At 34.3% G+C, this 17273-nt stretch overlaps 1 protein-coding gene across 9 annotated transcripts in view; it reads right to left on the bottom strand.

Moving 5' to 3' along the window:
• Positions 1–210: 210 nt before the first annotated feature.
• The window catches only part of WASF1 (WASP family member 1), an 84305-nt gene continuing 67242 nt past the window's right edge, over positions 211–17273 (bottom strand). For all 9 annotated transcript variants that reach the window (XM_082404784.1, XM_082404783.1, XM_082404781.1 and 6 more), the window contains 6 exons: positions 8672–8825; positions 7479–7596; positions 5475–5647; positions 3686–3865; positions 1937–2565; positions 211–1068 (listed from right to left, as the gene is read on the bottom strand). In XM_082404784.1, coding sequence (XP_082260910.1) covers positions 911–1068; positions 1937–2565; positions 3686–3865; positions 5475–5647; positions 7479–7596; positions 8672–8825 — 1412 coding nt within the window. In that variant the 3' untranslated portion in view covers positions 211–910. The remainder of the gene's footprint in view (positions 1069–1936; positions 2566–3685; positions 3866–5474; positions 5648–7478; positions 7597–8671; positions 8826–17273) is intronic.

The raw sequence follows: 17273 nt of genomic DNA, 5'->3' as shown, positions 1-17273 counted from the left end.
AGCATAAGGAGTTGAAAAATACTGATTTTTTGACTTTAGGAAAAAAATGACATAAAAGCTACCTTATACACTAGACAATATGAGTCTGTACAATTAAGAGGAAATTACACAGCTTAAGTAGTTTTAAAATTTTTCATTGACTATTTAGAGCCTACTTTATATTATTTGATAAACTATCAGAAAGTTTTATTCAAAGAGGTAACACCCATGAACCTTTAAAATGAACCATTTATTAAATCAGACTGTTATTCTTAACAGTTATGTAAGTTACATGGTTTATGTCAGAGTATTTCACATGGAAAATTTTTAAACTCTTATAGGCAAGCAAAATTGTACCACACAATATATAAGTAGGAAGGGGATACTGCTAAACATTCAAATAAGGCAAGTATTTTAAAACAATAAAACAATAATTAAAAATTCAAGCATTCCTTTAAGAGAATTCAATACTACAAGCTAAATGTACTTTCTGAGTGTATTCATATAAAGGCAGTGTTTCTTCTTTTAAAACGTCAGGAAATGGAATAAGGCTCATTAACAGATACAGCTGCCCTCAAGATTTTTAATCTCAGTTGCTCTTTAAATTAAAATTCACAAAGTGCACAATTAAGATATATCAAAAAACTGAATCAGCTACTCTAACAACAGCTGTCCATGCTTAATACTTAGTGGTTTATTTGACCAAATGATGCCTTTTCAGGGAAAAATAAAAAAAGATAAGCCACTGTAAAACATTTAGTTTGAAATGTATGCTAATATTTTTCTTAGAAATCAAAAATTATGGAGGAAAAGGGTTATTTACCTCAAGGAAAAGAAAGCAAAACACTGGAATGACCAAACATTTTCAAAGAACAAGCACCACAAAGGACATTTGCATTCAGTTTTGTAATATTTATCAATGCATTTTTTCTTACTCCAACCAATCTACTTCATCAAATTCTGAATCATCTTCTGAATCACTGTATTCCACAGCAATACGGCGGGACAGGATGGTGGCAACATCATTTTCAATGCGTTCGTGTTTAGCTTCCTGTTCACGCTGCTCTTCGACTTTTCGTAGCTGAATACCTGATATAGTAAATCCAAACCATTCATTGTAAACCAAAATACAAAATACTAGATATTATTAGATATTATTAATCTAATAAATTCAAATACACATGAGAAATACTAACAGGAAAATAAAAAGCTAGTTCTATTAAAAAGAATTTGAAGATTTGATGAAACTTACCACATACCCCAGTGGATGTCTATAGTTTATTTAGCCATTATGGTCTATTGTGCTTCCCTACTCACCACCTCCTAAAGTTAACCAGGTGATACATTTCTTTTGTTACCTCTACCGTCAAATAAATTAAACATCGTTGAGCATATTTTCTGTGGCTTTGTTCTCCCCAGTACTTGAGGGAAAGGCACTATTATTCATTCTATACTGTTAGTGCCTGGCATATAGTAGGAAATGTTGGTTGAATAAATAAATGAATGTGACAGGTCGTTCCTTTGTTACTAAGGTAGGAATCTTAATCCTTTATAGGTATTGGTAAAGCAAGTGTCACTTACATACCAAATGGACAGCCTTAACACTGAGGAAAATACCATTTTAAAAGGAGTTAATATATATATTGAATATAATATTTACAAAGGGTTTTAACTAAATTTTCTATAACATTTAAGTCTGATGCTTTTAATTTCTCATTCATTCAATAAACATTTTAAGAATACCTACTAAGTATGAAAATAAAATGATTAATGTGACATATTTTCTTGAAAAAGACTTAAAATATAAATTGAACATAGCTTTACTTTCTAAAGACCACTTGTACAAAAACATGAGCACCTAAACTTTTATAAATGAAGAAAACATTATTGTCTCAAATATTTAGAAAGGTTCTAATGCTACCATTGCAATGTTTTTAACGGCTCTTGAGAAAATTACCTTTTCGTATTGCTTCCAGAAGTACACTTCTGGCATCACTGATTACAGGTAGGGTTGATGGGTGACGCTTTGGCTCAGAAGCAGGTATAACTTGTGATGGAGGAGATGGAGGCATTAATGGAACATGGGGACCTGGGGCAGTAGATGGAGTTGGATGTAGCCCAGAGGGAGGATGAGCAAGAGCTGCAACTGAGACAGGTGATGATGGTCGAATGCCAGGTGGAGGCAGAGGAGGCGGTGGTGGGGGCGGAGGCAGCCCCTGGACTTCTCCTTGTGGGAGTGGGTGAACTGGTACAGTCTCGCATACTGGGGCAGCTCTAGCTACCGGTGGAGAGGGCTGTACTAGAGGAGGTGCAATTGGAGGAGGAGCTGGGTGAAGAACTCCAGGGGCAATCTGAAGAGGAGCTGGAGGCGGTGGTACTGCTGGAGCTTGCAAAGCAGTGGTTGGAGGTGGAGGTGGGGGAGGTACTGGTGGGGGGGGAGTCGAAGTCATTGAAGCTCTTAATGAAGAAGTTGACAAGGCAGATGGAAGAGGTGGTGGAGGAGGTGGGGGGGTGGCGCTCACAAACACAGGTGTCCTCCCTGTAGCTGGTGACTGAGGACGATTTTCTATCAAACCTGTAGCAGAACTGAAATGATAAAGAGATCCTAGCAAGTTATTTAAAGAGAAAAAACTAACCACACAAAACATAAATGGTTACCAGTAATTATATCAAGGTAGAGGCATTAACATGTTCCTACAAAAATTAAAAATTCTTCAGCAATATTTAGAATGAAATGAGAACAAAAAGTACACTAACAAGAAAATCAATACGTGGTGCTTTGATTTATAATATTCTAAATGATCTCATCCTCTCATGCAACTTTCATATCCACTCGAGCATTTTATGCTTCCTTTGATATATAAAATGCTCAATTTTACACTGTGATATGAGTCTTCATAATGACTCAACATTTATCATATTACAACACTTGTATTGCTATACCTGTGGCCAAAACAATACTGTATTTGTATTGAAGCTATTAAGACTCATTATATGTCATTTCAGTTAAATCAATGACAACTAATTACAAACCACAAAAGGAAATTTATGGTCCTCTTCCTTGCTGAGGATGGAACATCAAATGAGTCAGTGATATAAGATTGATCTTTTTAACTGAAAATTGTAAAGCTGATCTCTATTTCTCTATTAAAAAAATTTATAATGTGGATAACAGTGGACAAAATGAAACTTCAAAAAGCTTTACTAAAAGATTATAATGAGCAATTGTCTATTCTCTCTCAAATTCTTAAGAGTATTTCCCCCAATATCAAATTAACATTTATAATCAAGTCTTTGGTTCCCACTTCTTTGTCCCTAACCACATACCAAATATTCTTAATTTTTATTAATATATTGCAGATCATGTGCTTGATAACAAAGCTATAATAAAATGAAACACACTTTAATCTTTAAATTATCATTAGCCAAAATTTCCCAAGAGACGGTGTCAGCTCTTATCAGAGGCTGGCAAATTATGGGCCAAATCTGACCCGATCCCTGTTTTTGTAAATAAAGTTTTGTTGAAACACAAACATATTCATTTGTTTATGTATAGTCCATGGTTGCTTTCATTCAACAATGGCAGAGTTGAGTAGTTGTGACAGAAGCCATATGTCCTAAAGCTGAAAACATTTATTATATGGGCCTTTAAAGAAAAAGGTTACCAACATCTGAGATGAAACATCATGTGCTTGTTCTGACATACCTGATACAGGTGGGTATGGGTTTTGCATCTCCTGCTCCATGCACTGGCGGAGGTGGAGGTGGTTCATGTGGTCTGACTAAGACCCTTTCCTCAGCTCTCGTCAGAAGCTCACTCATCTGACTAAACGGCAAGGCAGAAAGCGAGTAAGATCCATCCATATGATCCACGTATGTCTGCGGTCTAAAAAAATATATACAGTATCAGTGTATTTTTCTTGAATAATTGGTGAAGTAAAATGTTCTACCTGAGATATTTAAGGTTTATCCTTTGAATGCCAATATTTTAACTACTTTAAGAAACTTCTTTCAGAAATTTATTACATTCATCCTGCTTTTAAAACACAGAATGCTGCTCACAATGCAACCTTTCCTTGCTGATTCAGGTTATTATGATGACCTTCAGTTATTTTATTATTTTATAATATAATACTAATTCTATTCACAAGGGTGAAAAGTATTACTTTCATAATCTGATAAACAAGAAAAGAAAATAACTTTTAGCCAATTGTGTTCAAAGCTATCTGCCTCTATTTAATTTTTTTCTTTACAATAAGATGCCAATGACAACAAGCTAGAATATGAAAACTGGAATTTTCTACCACCAGAATATCCTGCTGTTCTTTTGAACCTAAATGACTTCCAAGTGTCTGGTGCCCAAGGGAGATAGGTCTCCCTGATACTAGTAGCACAGAGATGGCTAACTACAATGTTTTTGTTTTTTTGCTGTTTTCAAAGGTGCTAAGGTACTCAGAAAATAGCTGAGTAACATAATAACATGTGACTTAAGTCAGATTTAAGCAAAATTTTAGATACTTTGAGAATGTGAAGACTTATAAATATTTACTGACTGTAGTGCATGCTGGAGACAAAGCTGGATTTAAAAGATGTGTACAAAGCAAGTTAGAAATTATTATATTTACACAACTGGGTCAGCTCAATACCTCAATCACTTAACAGTGATTAGAAATAAATGTCTGTCTACAGATTATTAATTTTTAAAAAAATCAGTCCTTCCAGTCTCTTTCTTTCAGTACTGCATATAGATAGTACCTTATATGTATATTACTCCTAAAATAGGCCAAAATAATTTATACTTATTATTTGAAAGAAAGTCTTAAGTTCTTTTCCATTCAAAAATCAATAACTATAAAACATATAATAATAACTATAATCAACTGTACACAAATTTCTTCACAGAGAGATGCTAGTATAATGTTTGTTAGGGTTGCATTAGTTAGATAGGGCCCCTGGCCACTGAGAAAGGAAAAGGACCTATTGCATATTTCTGCAACAGGGGATGAGTAATTTTGTTTTGAAAGTCCTGATATATCTGAGGTGGAAGATGTGGCATAGAAAGGAAGTCAGGGGTAAGAAAAAGGAACAAAATATTACCCCCTTCCAATTCCTATTTTATATGCAGTGAACCAATAATACTTCAAAAAAAAAATCCAGACCCCATTACTCTATTATGAAATTCTAAGGCTCTGCCTGAACTACTGAGAGGGAGCTGAGACTTCATATGAAAGTTAAAACAACACCGAAGATCATCTACTCCAACCACTTCTTTCTACAGATGAGAAAACTGAAGTCCGGGTACAAAAATGACCTGCCCAAGATCAGACTTCAGTAGGCTCACAATGGTCAGGGTTTCAAAATCAACTCAATACTTATAGAACAGGGTCTGTCAATTCAACAGTTCAGGACCTAAGACTTAGACATATAGGTATTAGAAATAAAGCCAGTGTTTTACCATTAATTTTGTTTAAAAAAACAAACAAAAGAAAAGAAACCTTGTTTCAAAATGAGAGGCCGGTCCATTAGCAACTTCAATATGCTTATGTAAGAGATTAGCATCATCTTCAGCCAGCTCTGGACCTTGGGCCAGCTTCTGCCATTCTCTCCGCCTGTCATGGGGTGCTCTTGGCACTTTTTCTGGTTCATGAGGACGATCTAGATTTTTCTGCTATAACAGATGTATTGAAACAAAGCCAAATGTTGAAGTACTATGTTTTTAAAAAGAGGTTATAACAATGAAAATAGAATTCTAACATCAGTATTGAAAAAGACAATGTCATCATAATATAGTAAAAGTAACACAGATACAGTTCATTTGTGCATTCAGAGTTAAATCTTAGCTAGTTTGCTTTTAATCCCACTTTCGAATGCTTTTTTAACCTTTAAATGAAATTGATGTATCAGATAAAAATAGTATGTCTACGTAATAAAACTTGAGGTCAGAAAGTCCTTCCAGATGAAAAAAGATTAATCAACTCTGCTCCCACATTATTAGTTTTTGCTATAATGAGTGAAATTTCTACAATTAATGGCACTGCCTACCTCTAGCCAAAACCTGAAAATTTACTAAGGTTCTGTTATCTGAGAAACGACTAATTAGCTAGCCAATACATTAGAAAAAAATCCAATTACCCAATTAAACCATAATAACTGTCACTCAACAGAAAATAGGGTATTTGAAAAATAAAACAAAAAGTGATTCCAACTGTGGGAGAAAAAGTATAGAAAGAAACCAAATGGGCCAAGCAGGTAACATATGTGAATAAAAAGAGTCAGATATAAGATGAGGCCTGCACTGAACTAGACGAGTATGTCCATCTAAGGCATTCCAGTTCAAAAATTTAAAAATCGGGGCTTCCCTGGTGGCGCAGTGGTTGAGAATCTGCCTGCTAATGCAGGGAACACGGGTTCGAGCCCTGGTCTGGGAAGATCCCACATGCCACGGAGCAACTAGGCCCGTGAGCCACAACTACTGAGCCTGCGCGTCTGGAGCCTGTGCTCCGCAACAAGAGAGGCCGCGATAGTGAGAGGCCCGCGCACCACGATGAAGAGTGGCTCCCACTTGCCGCAACTAGAGAAAGCCCTCGCACAGAAACGAAGACCCAACATAGCAATCAATCAATCAATCAATCAATTAAAAAAAAAAAAGACTCCTCATTTCCTCCTCTAAAAAAAAAAAAAAAAAAAAAAATTTAAAAACCACTGTGTTTGTCAAACAAAACTGCTTGCAAGCATAGTCTGGGCTACCAGTCACCAGTCTGCAAACTCTGGCTAGAACACTGGTACACTGTCTAGTGCAGAAAATAATAACATGTAGGCATTTTGGGGAAGAGCGGGGAGAGCAGAGATAGCTATAGGAGAAACAGAGGGATGATAAAGACAAACTTTGCCACCTTCATAATTCTGCCTAAATCCAACTTTGCTTCCTCCTTCTATATTTCTAGTTATCATTAACATGGAATAAAACAGATCCAAGTGAATTTTATTAGAAAGCAGAAAATGATAATACAGCAGACAGGTAACAGGAATTTAGTGAGACTGTTATAAGCTTTCCATTTAGGATATGCTCTGTGGTAAGAAAATATTAACTTAATCTACTTTACCAATATTTGTACAATATTCCTTTGCTCTGCTTTAGCAGAATGCCTTTCTCTTCCCTGGTCCACTTAATTCTTATTTGTTCTTCAAGATTCATTATAAGCTTTGTTGAAGTGTTTATCAGCCCCGTCCTCCCTAAAGCAGGTGCTATTTTGTGCCACTCAAACCCTCCATGCATACCTCTCTGTTAGGGGGGCACTTATCACACGATATTATAATAACCTAATTGTTCATTTGCTCCGCATTAGACTGTGATCTTTCTGTGTGGTTATAAAGACTTCAGTATTTGACCATATGAACCAAATACAACTGTCAAAGTACAGAATTAATAAAGTTCCACATATGCAACAAATCACAAATACATGAAAACTAACTTCAATTTTTTGAATTTCTTGTAATACCTTCTGCTTCCTCTTTTCCTTCCTCTTATCCTCTGTATCTTGTAACATTTTTTCTTTCCATAGATCAAAGAAATATGAAGGATTGGTATAAAACTTCAAACCTTCTTTACCATCATCTCTGAAGTATAAAATATCAATTAAAATATACATTAGTAAGACTTAGAGAGGCAATAGGAATAGAAGTAATTTTACTAAAATTGTTTCCTCTTACATTAACAAAATATAGCATGTGTAAAAATATTGGCAAAATAAAAGAACATGCACCAATAGAACATTTCTCACAAATCAGACAGGAAACTAAGGAAAATGGAAAACCAGAAGTTTTTCAGAGTTGGTATTCATAATTTAAAGGTACAACTGGACAATTTTCATCCCTAACTTCTACTGAATGCTAAGTTTTCTATAAGTCCTGTGGGAAATTCCAGTAATTCCAAATGATTCTGGCAAAGATAAAAGCCTGAAAGGACAACAGAACAGAGAAACTATACAGGGTTTCTGCCAATACTCTAATTTACTTATCATCTTACCAAATCCAAAAAATATCACCAAATAGTCATTCTAATAGTAATAGTTATATCCAATGCCTTTCATACTGACAAATAGTTTCAAATAACTATCCAAATACCATTTTATTCAGGACACGTGTTGTGCCTCAAATCACCCATTTAACAATTCATGTGAAAGACTCCAAAGAAAGGCTGAATAAGTCCAGATTTCTCTAAATGGTAAAAGAAACTTAAAAACAGATACTACATATTCATTACACAGAAATTTAATGCAAAGATCAAGAGTAGACAAGAACCAGAAAAAAACAATATTTATTTTATTAATGTGGTGGGATTTTGAACTCTTTATTTTTTCTTTTTCATCTAATTAGAAGTTAAATTAAAAAGACAATAACAACTCCTTGTCTCTTCATATTCATGTTTGCCATTGGCTTTTCTTAAAAACACTTGTCAAAACAACTCCTTTGAGTAAGTCTTGTTTTTTGTATGCCCAAACCTTGGGAACTCACCTAGTGAATAAAGCAAAGGTTTTCTAAAGGTGGTGGATAAGGAGGGTTCTCTGCATTGGTCAAGAGACCAGTGAAATAAAAAATGTTTGGGGATTTAGCATTTAAAGGTAGACTGCTACATATCTGAACTTGAAGTCTGAAATAAATAACCGGCCTTCTTACTTATTAGTGTACTGACCTGTAAGGAGTGAGTATATTGAGAGGTGGAGGCTGTTCACAAACATCGTACGTCTCCTGCAATGGAACAGGCAAAGTCCTGCGGTCGAAAAGCTGCTGATCTTGAACTGTAGAACTTCGGAAAGCTTTTCTCATGGTTATATCTTGCAAAGACACTAAAACAAAAATCCAAAATGTATTGTTTTATTTTACTAAGATGATTTAACATAAGGACAAATTCATATACCATATTTGTTTAAAAGTCAGAAGGTCGTGACTGTTAGTGGCTTATGAATCAGGAACCATATTTTAAATGTTCTATCACTATATGTCACATCATTTTGTGCTTTATTTTCCCAATTAGATGGATCTTAATGCAACCTCTGATTTCTCAGGCTCTAATGACACCTGAAGCATATGCTACATTTCCCATCAAATGCACCTTTTCCTTTTCTCTCCTTGCCATCCCCAGCCCCCACCAACCTACATTTTCCTCTTTTTTTTCTATAATCTTTTTTCCATCTCCCTTTATTACTTTTATTTAGCTTATACCAATAACACTAAAGGAATTACTTAGTTATCAGTGGCATTCTGGGCTAAATGCACTATTGCCTTCTATGATTTAGAGACTATAAGTATGATACATGGACTATAAAGTTAAAACAAACTTATTGTAAAGAAAATTAAGTTTTCAAGTACTGGGCAATCTGTACTGTTGTCTATTTCACTTATCTTTTATCTTGTTCTATAAGGATCTCCAATTAACTACAAGTTCTTAAAGACTGAGGCTATCTTGTCCATTAGTTTCTCCAATAAGTTATTAACACAGCCCCATCATACATATGAGGATTTAAAATAACTTCATTTGCTCAGTTTCTTTTGGACTGTGCAGCATGTTAAAATAAAAAATTTACCAAAATACTAGATTTTTAACTCTTAGAGTGATTTCTTGATATTAAAAAATTAGGTGATTTTTTTACATATTTAATATGGCTTTTAGTACAAATGCCTTATACCATAGACAGGTCAGTACTAAATAATCATAACAATTCTTAAATTATTTTTCTCCCTAAAATAGTATCTCTTTCATCCTTACAAATAAAATTCACTCAACGTGAATGTTTGGGTCTATGAAATAAGTGGAGCAGTGAGGCTGGCTATTCAATAGCCACAACATGACTGCATTCCCAGCAATTCCACTTCTACCTGACTTGTAACACACTTAAAAACACCAAAATAAAATTCAGAGAAGGAAAAAGGTTTTTTTCCCACTATCACTAAAGAGTAGTATGAGAGATACTTAGTGAGTATAAACTATAGTGCTAGATGCTTTCACTAATTTTTACTTAAGCTTTATAACAATTTAATGGGATAGGAATTATTATCCCATTTTTAAATATAAGAAAATAGAAAATATTATATAACTGGCCCAAGGTAAAATGGTAAATAAGCAGTAGTGCCAGAACAGAAAACGCAGATCTGTCTGCCTTTGAGGCTAATCTCTCTGCCCCAATACCACACGCTGTTCCTCTGGCTCTTATCAGAAGTGGCCTCTGTTTTCTGCAATCAAAGTGGATCAATTTTTGCCACCCTCCTACCCCACTTATTAACCGTAAGCATGAAACCTAGTGTTTGATCTGCCAAAACTGTCTTAGTAAAGGATATAAAGAACATGTAAAGTAATAAGCATTTTTCTATCTTTAGCTCCTCTCATTTCTTTCATTTGTTAACAGACCAATGTGACAAAGCCCCCTCCAGTTGCCAACAATGACATCTGATATTACTTAGTGTTATATAACACGGTAAGTCAGCACAATATGTTTGTAAACATAACTGAATTAAAGATAATGGTACAGATCTTTGTTTAAACACTCAGTTTTTTACCCTTTCTAAATTACTGTTACTTACTATTTAATGGTAATTAAAAACCCCAAAATATTGATATTACATTCTGTAATTTATTATTCTACTCAATGTTATTTTATGTGAACTTTAACTGAGTTAAAAAATCTAGGTTAAATAACTTTGAAAATTCCTCTATTCAACATCCCCATGACAATTTCAAATTAAGTAGTTCAATTTTTAGATTCTGAATTCTTCCCCAATGCTCTATATAATTTTAAAGGAAACTGAATAATTCCAATAGTTGTTGGCACATTAAGAATTTTTTTAAACACTTAAACACATCTTAAGTTATTTACTAGTACCTGTATTTTCATTTTCAATTTTAATGGGAATGCTAAAATATCTGTTAAAATATAACAGTATTTTCAAACTAAATATTAATTTTTATTTCTGTTACATAAAAGAACATAAAAGAACTGCCTGTATATTTCTATATTTTTAGATGAAATGTACTTGTAACTTACATGTTTAAATTATTTAAAAAAGAAATTTCGGATATAAATGACATATTTGAAAGTATGGCCATAAAATTTTTTTTAATATTAGCAATGATTTTTATCTCAAGAATTTCATGACGTATAACAATATACATTGTATACATTATACGTTATAATACACACAAACATGTTTCAAGGGATACCACCAGGAAAAACAACCTACAGAATGAGAGAAAATCTTTGCAAATCCTAAGATTTGGGACTTGGATCCAGAATATATATAGAATTTGCATAACTCAACAATAAAAAGAAAAATAATCCAAATTAAAAATGGGAAAAGGATCTGAACAGATATTTCTCCAAAGAAGATACACAAATGGCCAGTAAGTCTTTTAAACCCTGTTTTGTTTTCTTTTTTTTAAGTTGGATTATTATTCTTTTTATTAATTTGTTGTTTGTTTGTTTTTTACATTTATACATCACTGTGAATTACATTTGACTGTAGCTTTATTAAAGGAAGAAACATATTTTAACTATTTCTGTTAGATTTTTGGTACAATGTAAAGTCAGGTTCTAGATCCAGCCCTTTGCACAAATAGAATCATTTTTGTTTTAGTTGCTTTTAACTGAACTAGTTGCAGTTGTCAACATTTAAAAACAAGAGGTATGAGATAAAAATCTAGATATCTGGCTTCTTGGACAAAAGAAAGATCTGGCATGACTAGACTGATTTTTACCTCATTTCATGTCACCCACATGCCAACAATCTGCTCCCTGTTTTGTACACAGTCTCTCAAAATTGCGCATTTGGTCCACTTCACTCAGAGTAACCTGGGTGTAAATCCTGGCTTTAAGTCCTAGCTCCACCACTTTCCTGCTTGGAGACTTGACTCTAAGTGGCTTATAAGCCATGAGAAGATGCTCAACATCATTAGTCATCAGGCAAATGCCAATACATTCTACAGAATGAACCAATATTGAAAACATGCTTAGAAATGAAAGAAGCCAGTCACAAAAGACCATATATTGTATGATTCCATTTATATGAAATGTCCAGAATAGGCAAATCCATAGAGACAGAAAGTAGATTAGTGATTGCTGGAGGCTATGGAGAGAGGGAGATGGGAAGTAACTACTGTTGGATATAGGGATTCTTTTTGGGGTGAGGAAAATGTTCTAAAACTGACTGTGGTGAGAGTTGCATAACTCTGTGAGAATACTAAAAACCACTGAATCATACACTTTAACTTTAGACAAGTTAATTGTAGGGTGTATGAAATATATTTCAGTAAAGCTGTTTTTTTTGTTTTTTTCTTTTTAAGTACTGTTTGGCTTTTTCTCATATCCAGACCTATGAGTTTATATCTTTGCATGTAGAGGAAACTTAGCATAGTAAGTACTCACCTCTCCTTATTCAGGCATTAAATTAAGTTATGCCAGAAGTTGGTTCAATCACCAAAACAGCCATCATTATATTCTACCTTTTGCTTTTTCCAGTGATATCCTTTAATATTTTTATTGTTCAAGTTTAGATCTATTACGTAACTTACATTTATAATAAAAATGTTATTCCACAAAAAATATTTTGAACAGAGGATTATAAGAGATTCACATTAAATAATACTCTAGGGTAGATAAGTGAAAATTATGTTCTTAGTAGTTTCACTTCTCTTTGTTAAAAAATAAACAAACAAAACAGAAAGAGGCATTTGAGAAACATCACCACTCAATGTATTCTATCAAGGCATGAAATGTTTTACCACTAAAGCTTCTACCATTATTTTAGCCTGTAATGTGGTTTTTTTAACCTAATATCCCTAGTTTAATATCTCAGCATAGGACACTTTTGTCCTATACACTGGCAATTTGGGAACTTTTTTGTTTTTGGAAACGTTCATTTAAATTGGGAAGTAACATTTAAATAACGAGATCAGATTCTAGCAGTTTAGCAATATGTATACACAAAAGCATATTAAAAGGAATTGCATTTTTAAAGAATCAAACCTAAGAATTTCAGGTAATTTTCAAATAATTTTTATTTCTAAGACAAAAGTTTACAAACAAATTATAAGGCAGAAAAGAGAAAGAAAATGGAGGAAGAGTCTGGCCAAAGAAATTTTATGTCAAAAAATGAAGAGCTATTTAATATACAAAAAGAAGAGGTAAAAAAGGAAAAAAAGAGTAGAAAACCCAGAAGACTCATGCTAATAGCATTTATACATAAGCCACCAATCTATTACAACATGTACAACAAAGGTCGTGGGTAAAAAAGTTGTGTAGTAAATTCCTTTTTTTTTTTTTTAACACCTTTATTGGAGTATAATTGCTTTACAGTGGTGTGTTAGTTTCTGCTGTATAACAAAGTGAATCAGCTATACATATACAAATATCCCCATATCTCCTCCCTCTTGCATCTCCCTTCCACCCACCCTATCCCATTCCTATAGGTGGACACAAAGCACCGAGCTGATCTCCCTGACTATGCGGCTGTTTCCCACTAGCTATCTATTTTACATTTGGTAGTGTATATATGTCCATGCCACTCTGTCACTTTGTCCCAGGTTACCCTTCTCCATCCCCGTGTCCTCACTCATGTCCATTCTCTACGTCTGTGTCTTTATTCCTGTCATGCCCCTAGGTTCTTCAGAACCATTTTTTTTTTAAGATTCCATATATATGTGTTAGCATTCAGTATTTGTTTTTCTCTTTCTGACTTACTTCACTCTGTATGACAGTCTCTAGGTCCATTCACCTCACTACAAATAACTCAGCTTCGTTTCTTTTTATGGCTGAGTAATATTCCATTGTATATATGTGCCACATCTTCTTTATCCATTCATCTGTTGATGGACACTTAGGTTGATTCCATGTCCTGGCTATTGTAAATAGAGCTGCAATGAACATTGTGGTACATGACTCTTTTTCAAATATGGTTTTCTCAGGGTACGTGCCCAGTATTGGGATTGCTGAGTCGTATGGCAGTTCTACTTTTAGCTTTTTAAGGAACCTCCATATTGTTTTCCATAGTGGCTGTATCAATTTACATTCCCACCAACAGTGCAAGAGGGTTCCCTTTTCTCCACACCCTCTCCAGCATTTATGTTTGTAGATTTTTTGATGATGGCCATTCTGACTGGTGTGAGGTTATACCTCATTGTAGTTTTGATTTGCATTTCTCTAATGATTAGTGATGTTGAGCATATTTTCATGTGTGTGTTGGCAGTCTGTATACCTTCTTTGGAGAAATGTCTACTTAGGTCTTCTGCCCATTTTTGGATTGGGTTATTTTTTTTTTTTTGATATTGACCTGCATGAGCTGCTTGTATATTTTGGAGATTAATTCTTTGTCAGTTGCTTCTTTTGCAAATATTTTCTCCCATTCTGAGGGTTGTCTTTTCGTCTTGTTTATGGTTTCCTTTGCTGTGCAAAAGCTTTTACGTTTCATTAGGTCTCATTTGTTTATTTTTGTTTTTACTTCCATTTCTCTAGGAGGTGGGTCAAAAAGAATCTTGCTGTGATTTATGTCATAGAGTGTTCTGCCTATGTTTTCCTCTAAGAGTTTTATAGTGTCTGGCCTTACATTTAGGTCTTTAATCCATTTTGAGTTTATTTTTGTGTATGGTGTTAGGGAGTGTTCTATTTTCATTCTTTTACATGTAGCTGTCCAGTTTTCCCAGCACCACTTACTGAAGAGGCTGTCTTTTCTCCATTATATAGTCTTGCCTCTTTTATCAAAAATAAGGTGACCATATGTGCATGGGTTTATCTCTGGGCTTTCTATCCTGTTCCATTGATCTATATTTCTGTTTTTGTGCCAGTAGCATATTGTCTTGATTACTGTAGCTTTGTAGTATAGTCTGAAGTCAGGGAACCTGATTCCTCCAGCTCCATTTTTCTTTCTCAAGGCTGCTTTGGCTATTCGGGGTCTTTTGTGTTTCCATACAAATTGTGAAATTTTTTGTTCTAGTTCTGTGAAAAATGCCAGTGGTAGTTTCATAGGGATTGCATTGAATCTGTAGATTGCTTTGGGTTGTATACTCATTTTCACAATGTTGATTCTTCCAATCCAAGAACATGGTATATCTCTCTATCTATTTGTAACATCTTTAATTTCTTAAAGTGTCTTATAGTTTTCTGCATACAGGTGTTTTGTCTCCTTAGGTAGGTTTATTCCTAGGTATTTTATTCTTTTTGTTGCAATGGTAAATGGGAGTGTTTTCTTAATTTCACTTTCAGATTTTTCATCATTAGTGTATAGGAATGCAAGAGATTTCTGTGCATTAATTTTGTATCCTGCTACTTTACCAAATTCATTGATTAGCTCTAGTACTTTTCTGGTAGCATCTTTAGGATTCTCTATGTATAGTATCATATCATCTGCAAACAGTGACAGCTTTACTTCTTCTTTTCTGATTTGGATTCCTTTTATTTCTTTTTCTTCTCTGACTGCTGTGGCTAAAACTTCCAAAACTATGATGAATAATAGTGGTGAGACTGTGCAACCTTGCATTGTTCCTGATCTTAGATGAAATGGTTTCAGTTTTTCACCACTGAGAATGATGTTGGCTGTGGGTTTGCCATATATGGCCTTTATTATGTTGAGGTAAGTTCCCTCTATGCCTACTTTCTGGAGTTTTTATCATAAATGGGTGTTCAACTTTGTCGAAAGCTTTTTCTGCATCTATTGAGATGATCATATGGTTTTTCTCCTTCAATTTGTTACTATGGTTTATCACTTCGATTGATTTGCGTATACTGAAGAATCCTTGCATTCCTGGGATAAACCCCACTTGATCATGGTGCATGATCCTTTTAGTGTGCTGTTGGACTCTGTTTGCTAGTATTTTGTTGAGAATTTTTGCATCTATGTTCATCAGTGATATTGGCCTGTAGTTTTCTTTTTTTGTGACATCTTTGTCTGGTTTTGGTATCAGGGTGATGGTGACCTCGTAGAATGACTTTGGAAGTGTTCCCCCCTCTGCTATATTTTGGAAGAGTTTGAGAAGGATAGGTGTTGGCTCTTCTGTAAATGTTTATAGAATTCGCCTGTGAAGCCATCTGGTCCTGGGCTTTTGTTTTTCGGAAGATTTTTAATCACTGTTTCAGTTTCAGTGCTTGTGATTGGTCTGTTTATGTTTTCTGTTTCTTCCTGGTTCAGTCTTAGAAGGTTGTGCTTTTCTAAGAATTTGTCCATTTCTTCCAGGTTGTCCATTTTATTGGCATATAGTTGCTTGTAGTAATCTCTCATGATCCTTTGTATTTCTGTAGTGTCAGTTGTTACTTCTCCTTTTTCATTTCTATTCTGTTGACCTGAGTCTTCTCCCTTTTTTTTCTTGATGAGTCTGGCTAATGGTTTATCAATTTTGTTTATCTTCTCAAAGAACCAGCTTTTAGTTTTATTGATCTTTGCTATCGTTTCCTTCATTTCTTTTTCATTTATTTCTGATCTGATCTTTATGATTTCTTTCATTCTGCTAACTTTGGGTTTTTTTTGTTCTTATTTCTCTAATTGCTTTAGGTGTAAGGTTAGGTTGTTCATTTGAAATTTTTCTTGTTTCTTGAGATAGGATTGTATTGCTATAAACTTCCCTCTTAAAACTGCTTTTGCTGCATCCCATAGGTTTTGGGTCGTCGTGTTTTCATTGTCATTTGTTTCTAGGTATTTTTTTATTTCCTCTTTGATTTCGTCAGTGATCTCTTGGTTATTTAGTAGCATATTGTTTAGCCTCCATGGGTTTGTATGTTTTACAGTTTTTTTCCTGTAATTGATATCAAGTCTCATAGTGTTGTGGTCGGAAAAGATACTTGATACGATTTCAATTTTCTTAAATTTACCAAAGGTTGATTTGTGACCCAAGATATGATCTATCCTGGAGAATGTTCCATGAGCACTTGAGAAGAAAGTGTATTCTGTTGTTTTTGGATGGAATGTCCTATATATATCAATTAAGTCCATCTGGTCTAGTGTGTCATTTAAAGCTTGGGTTTCCTTATTTATTTTCACTTTGGATGACCTGTCCATCGGTGAAGGTGGGTTGTTAAAGTCTCCTACTTTTATTGTGTTACTGTCGATTTCCCCTTTTATGGCTGTTAGTATTTGCCTTATGCATTGAGGTGCTCCTATGTGGGGTGCATAAATATTTACAATTTTTTTATCTTCTTCTTGGATCGATCCCTTGATCATTATGTAGTGTCCTTCTTCGTCTCCTGTAATAGTCTATGTTTTAAAGTCTATTTTGTCTGATATGAGAGTTGCTACTCCAGCTTTCTTTCGGTTTCCAT

This window comes from Balaenoptera borealis (assembly GCF_965194805.1).
Source record: "Balaenoptera borealis genome assembly, chromosome: 9".
NCBI classification, from domain to species: Eukaryota; Metazoa; Chordata; class Mammalia; order Artiodactyla; family Balaenopteridae; genus Balaenoptera; species Balaenoptera borealis.
The sequence above is the reverse complement of the archived record's forward strand: the minus strand, read 5'-3'. Positions and strand labels throughout refer to the sequence as shown.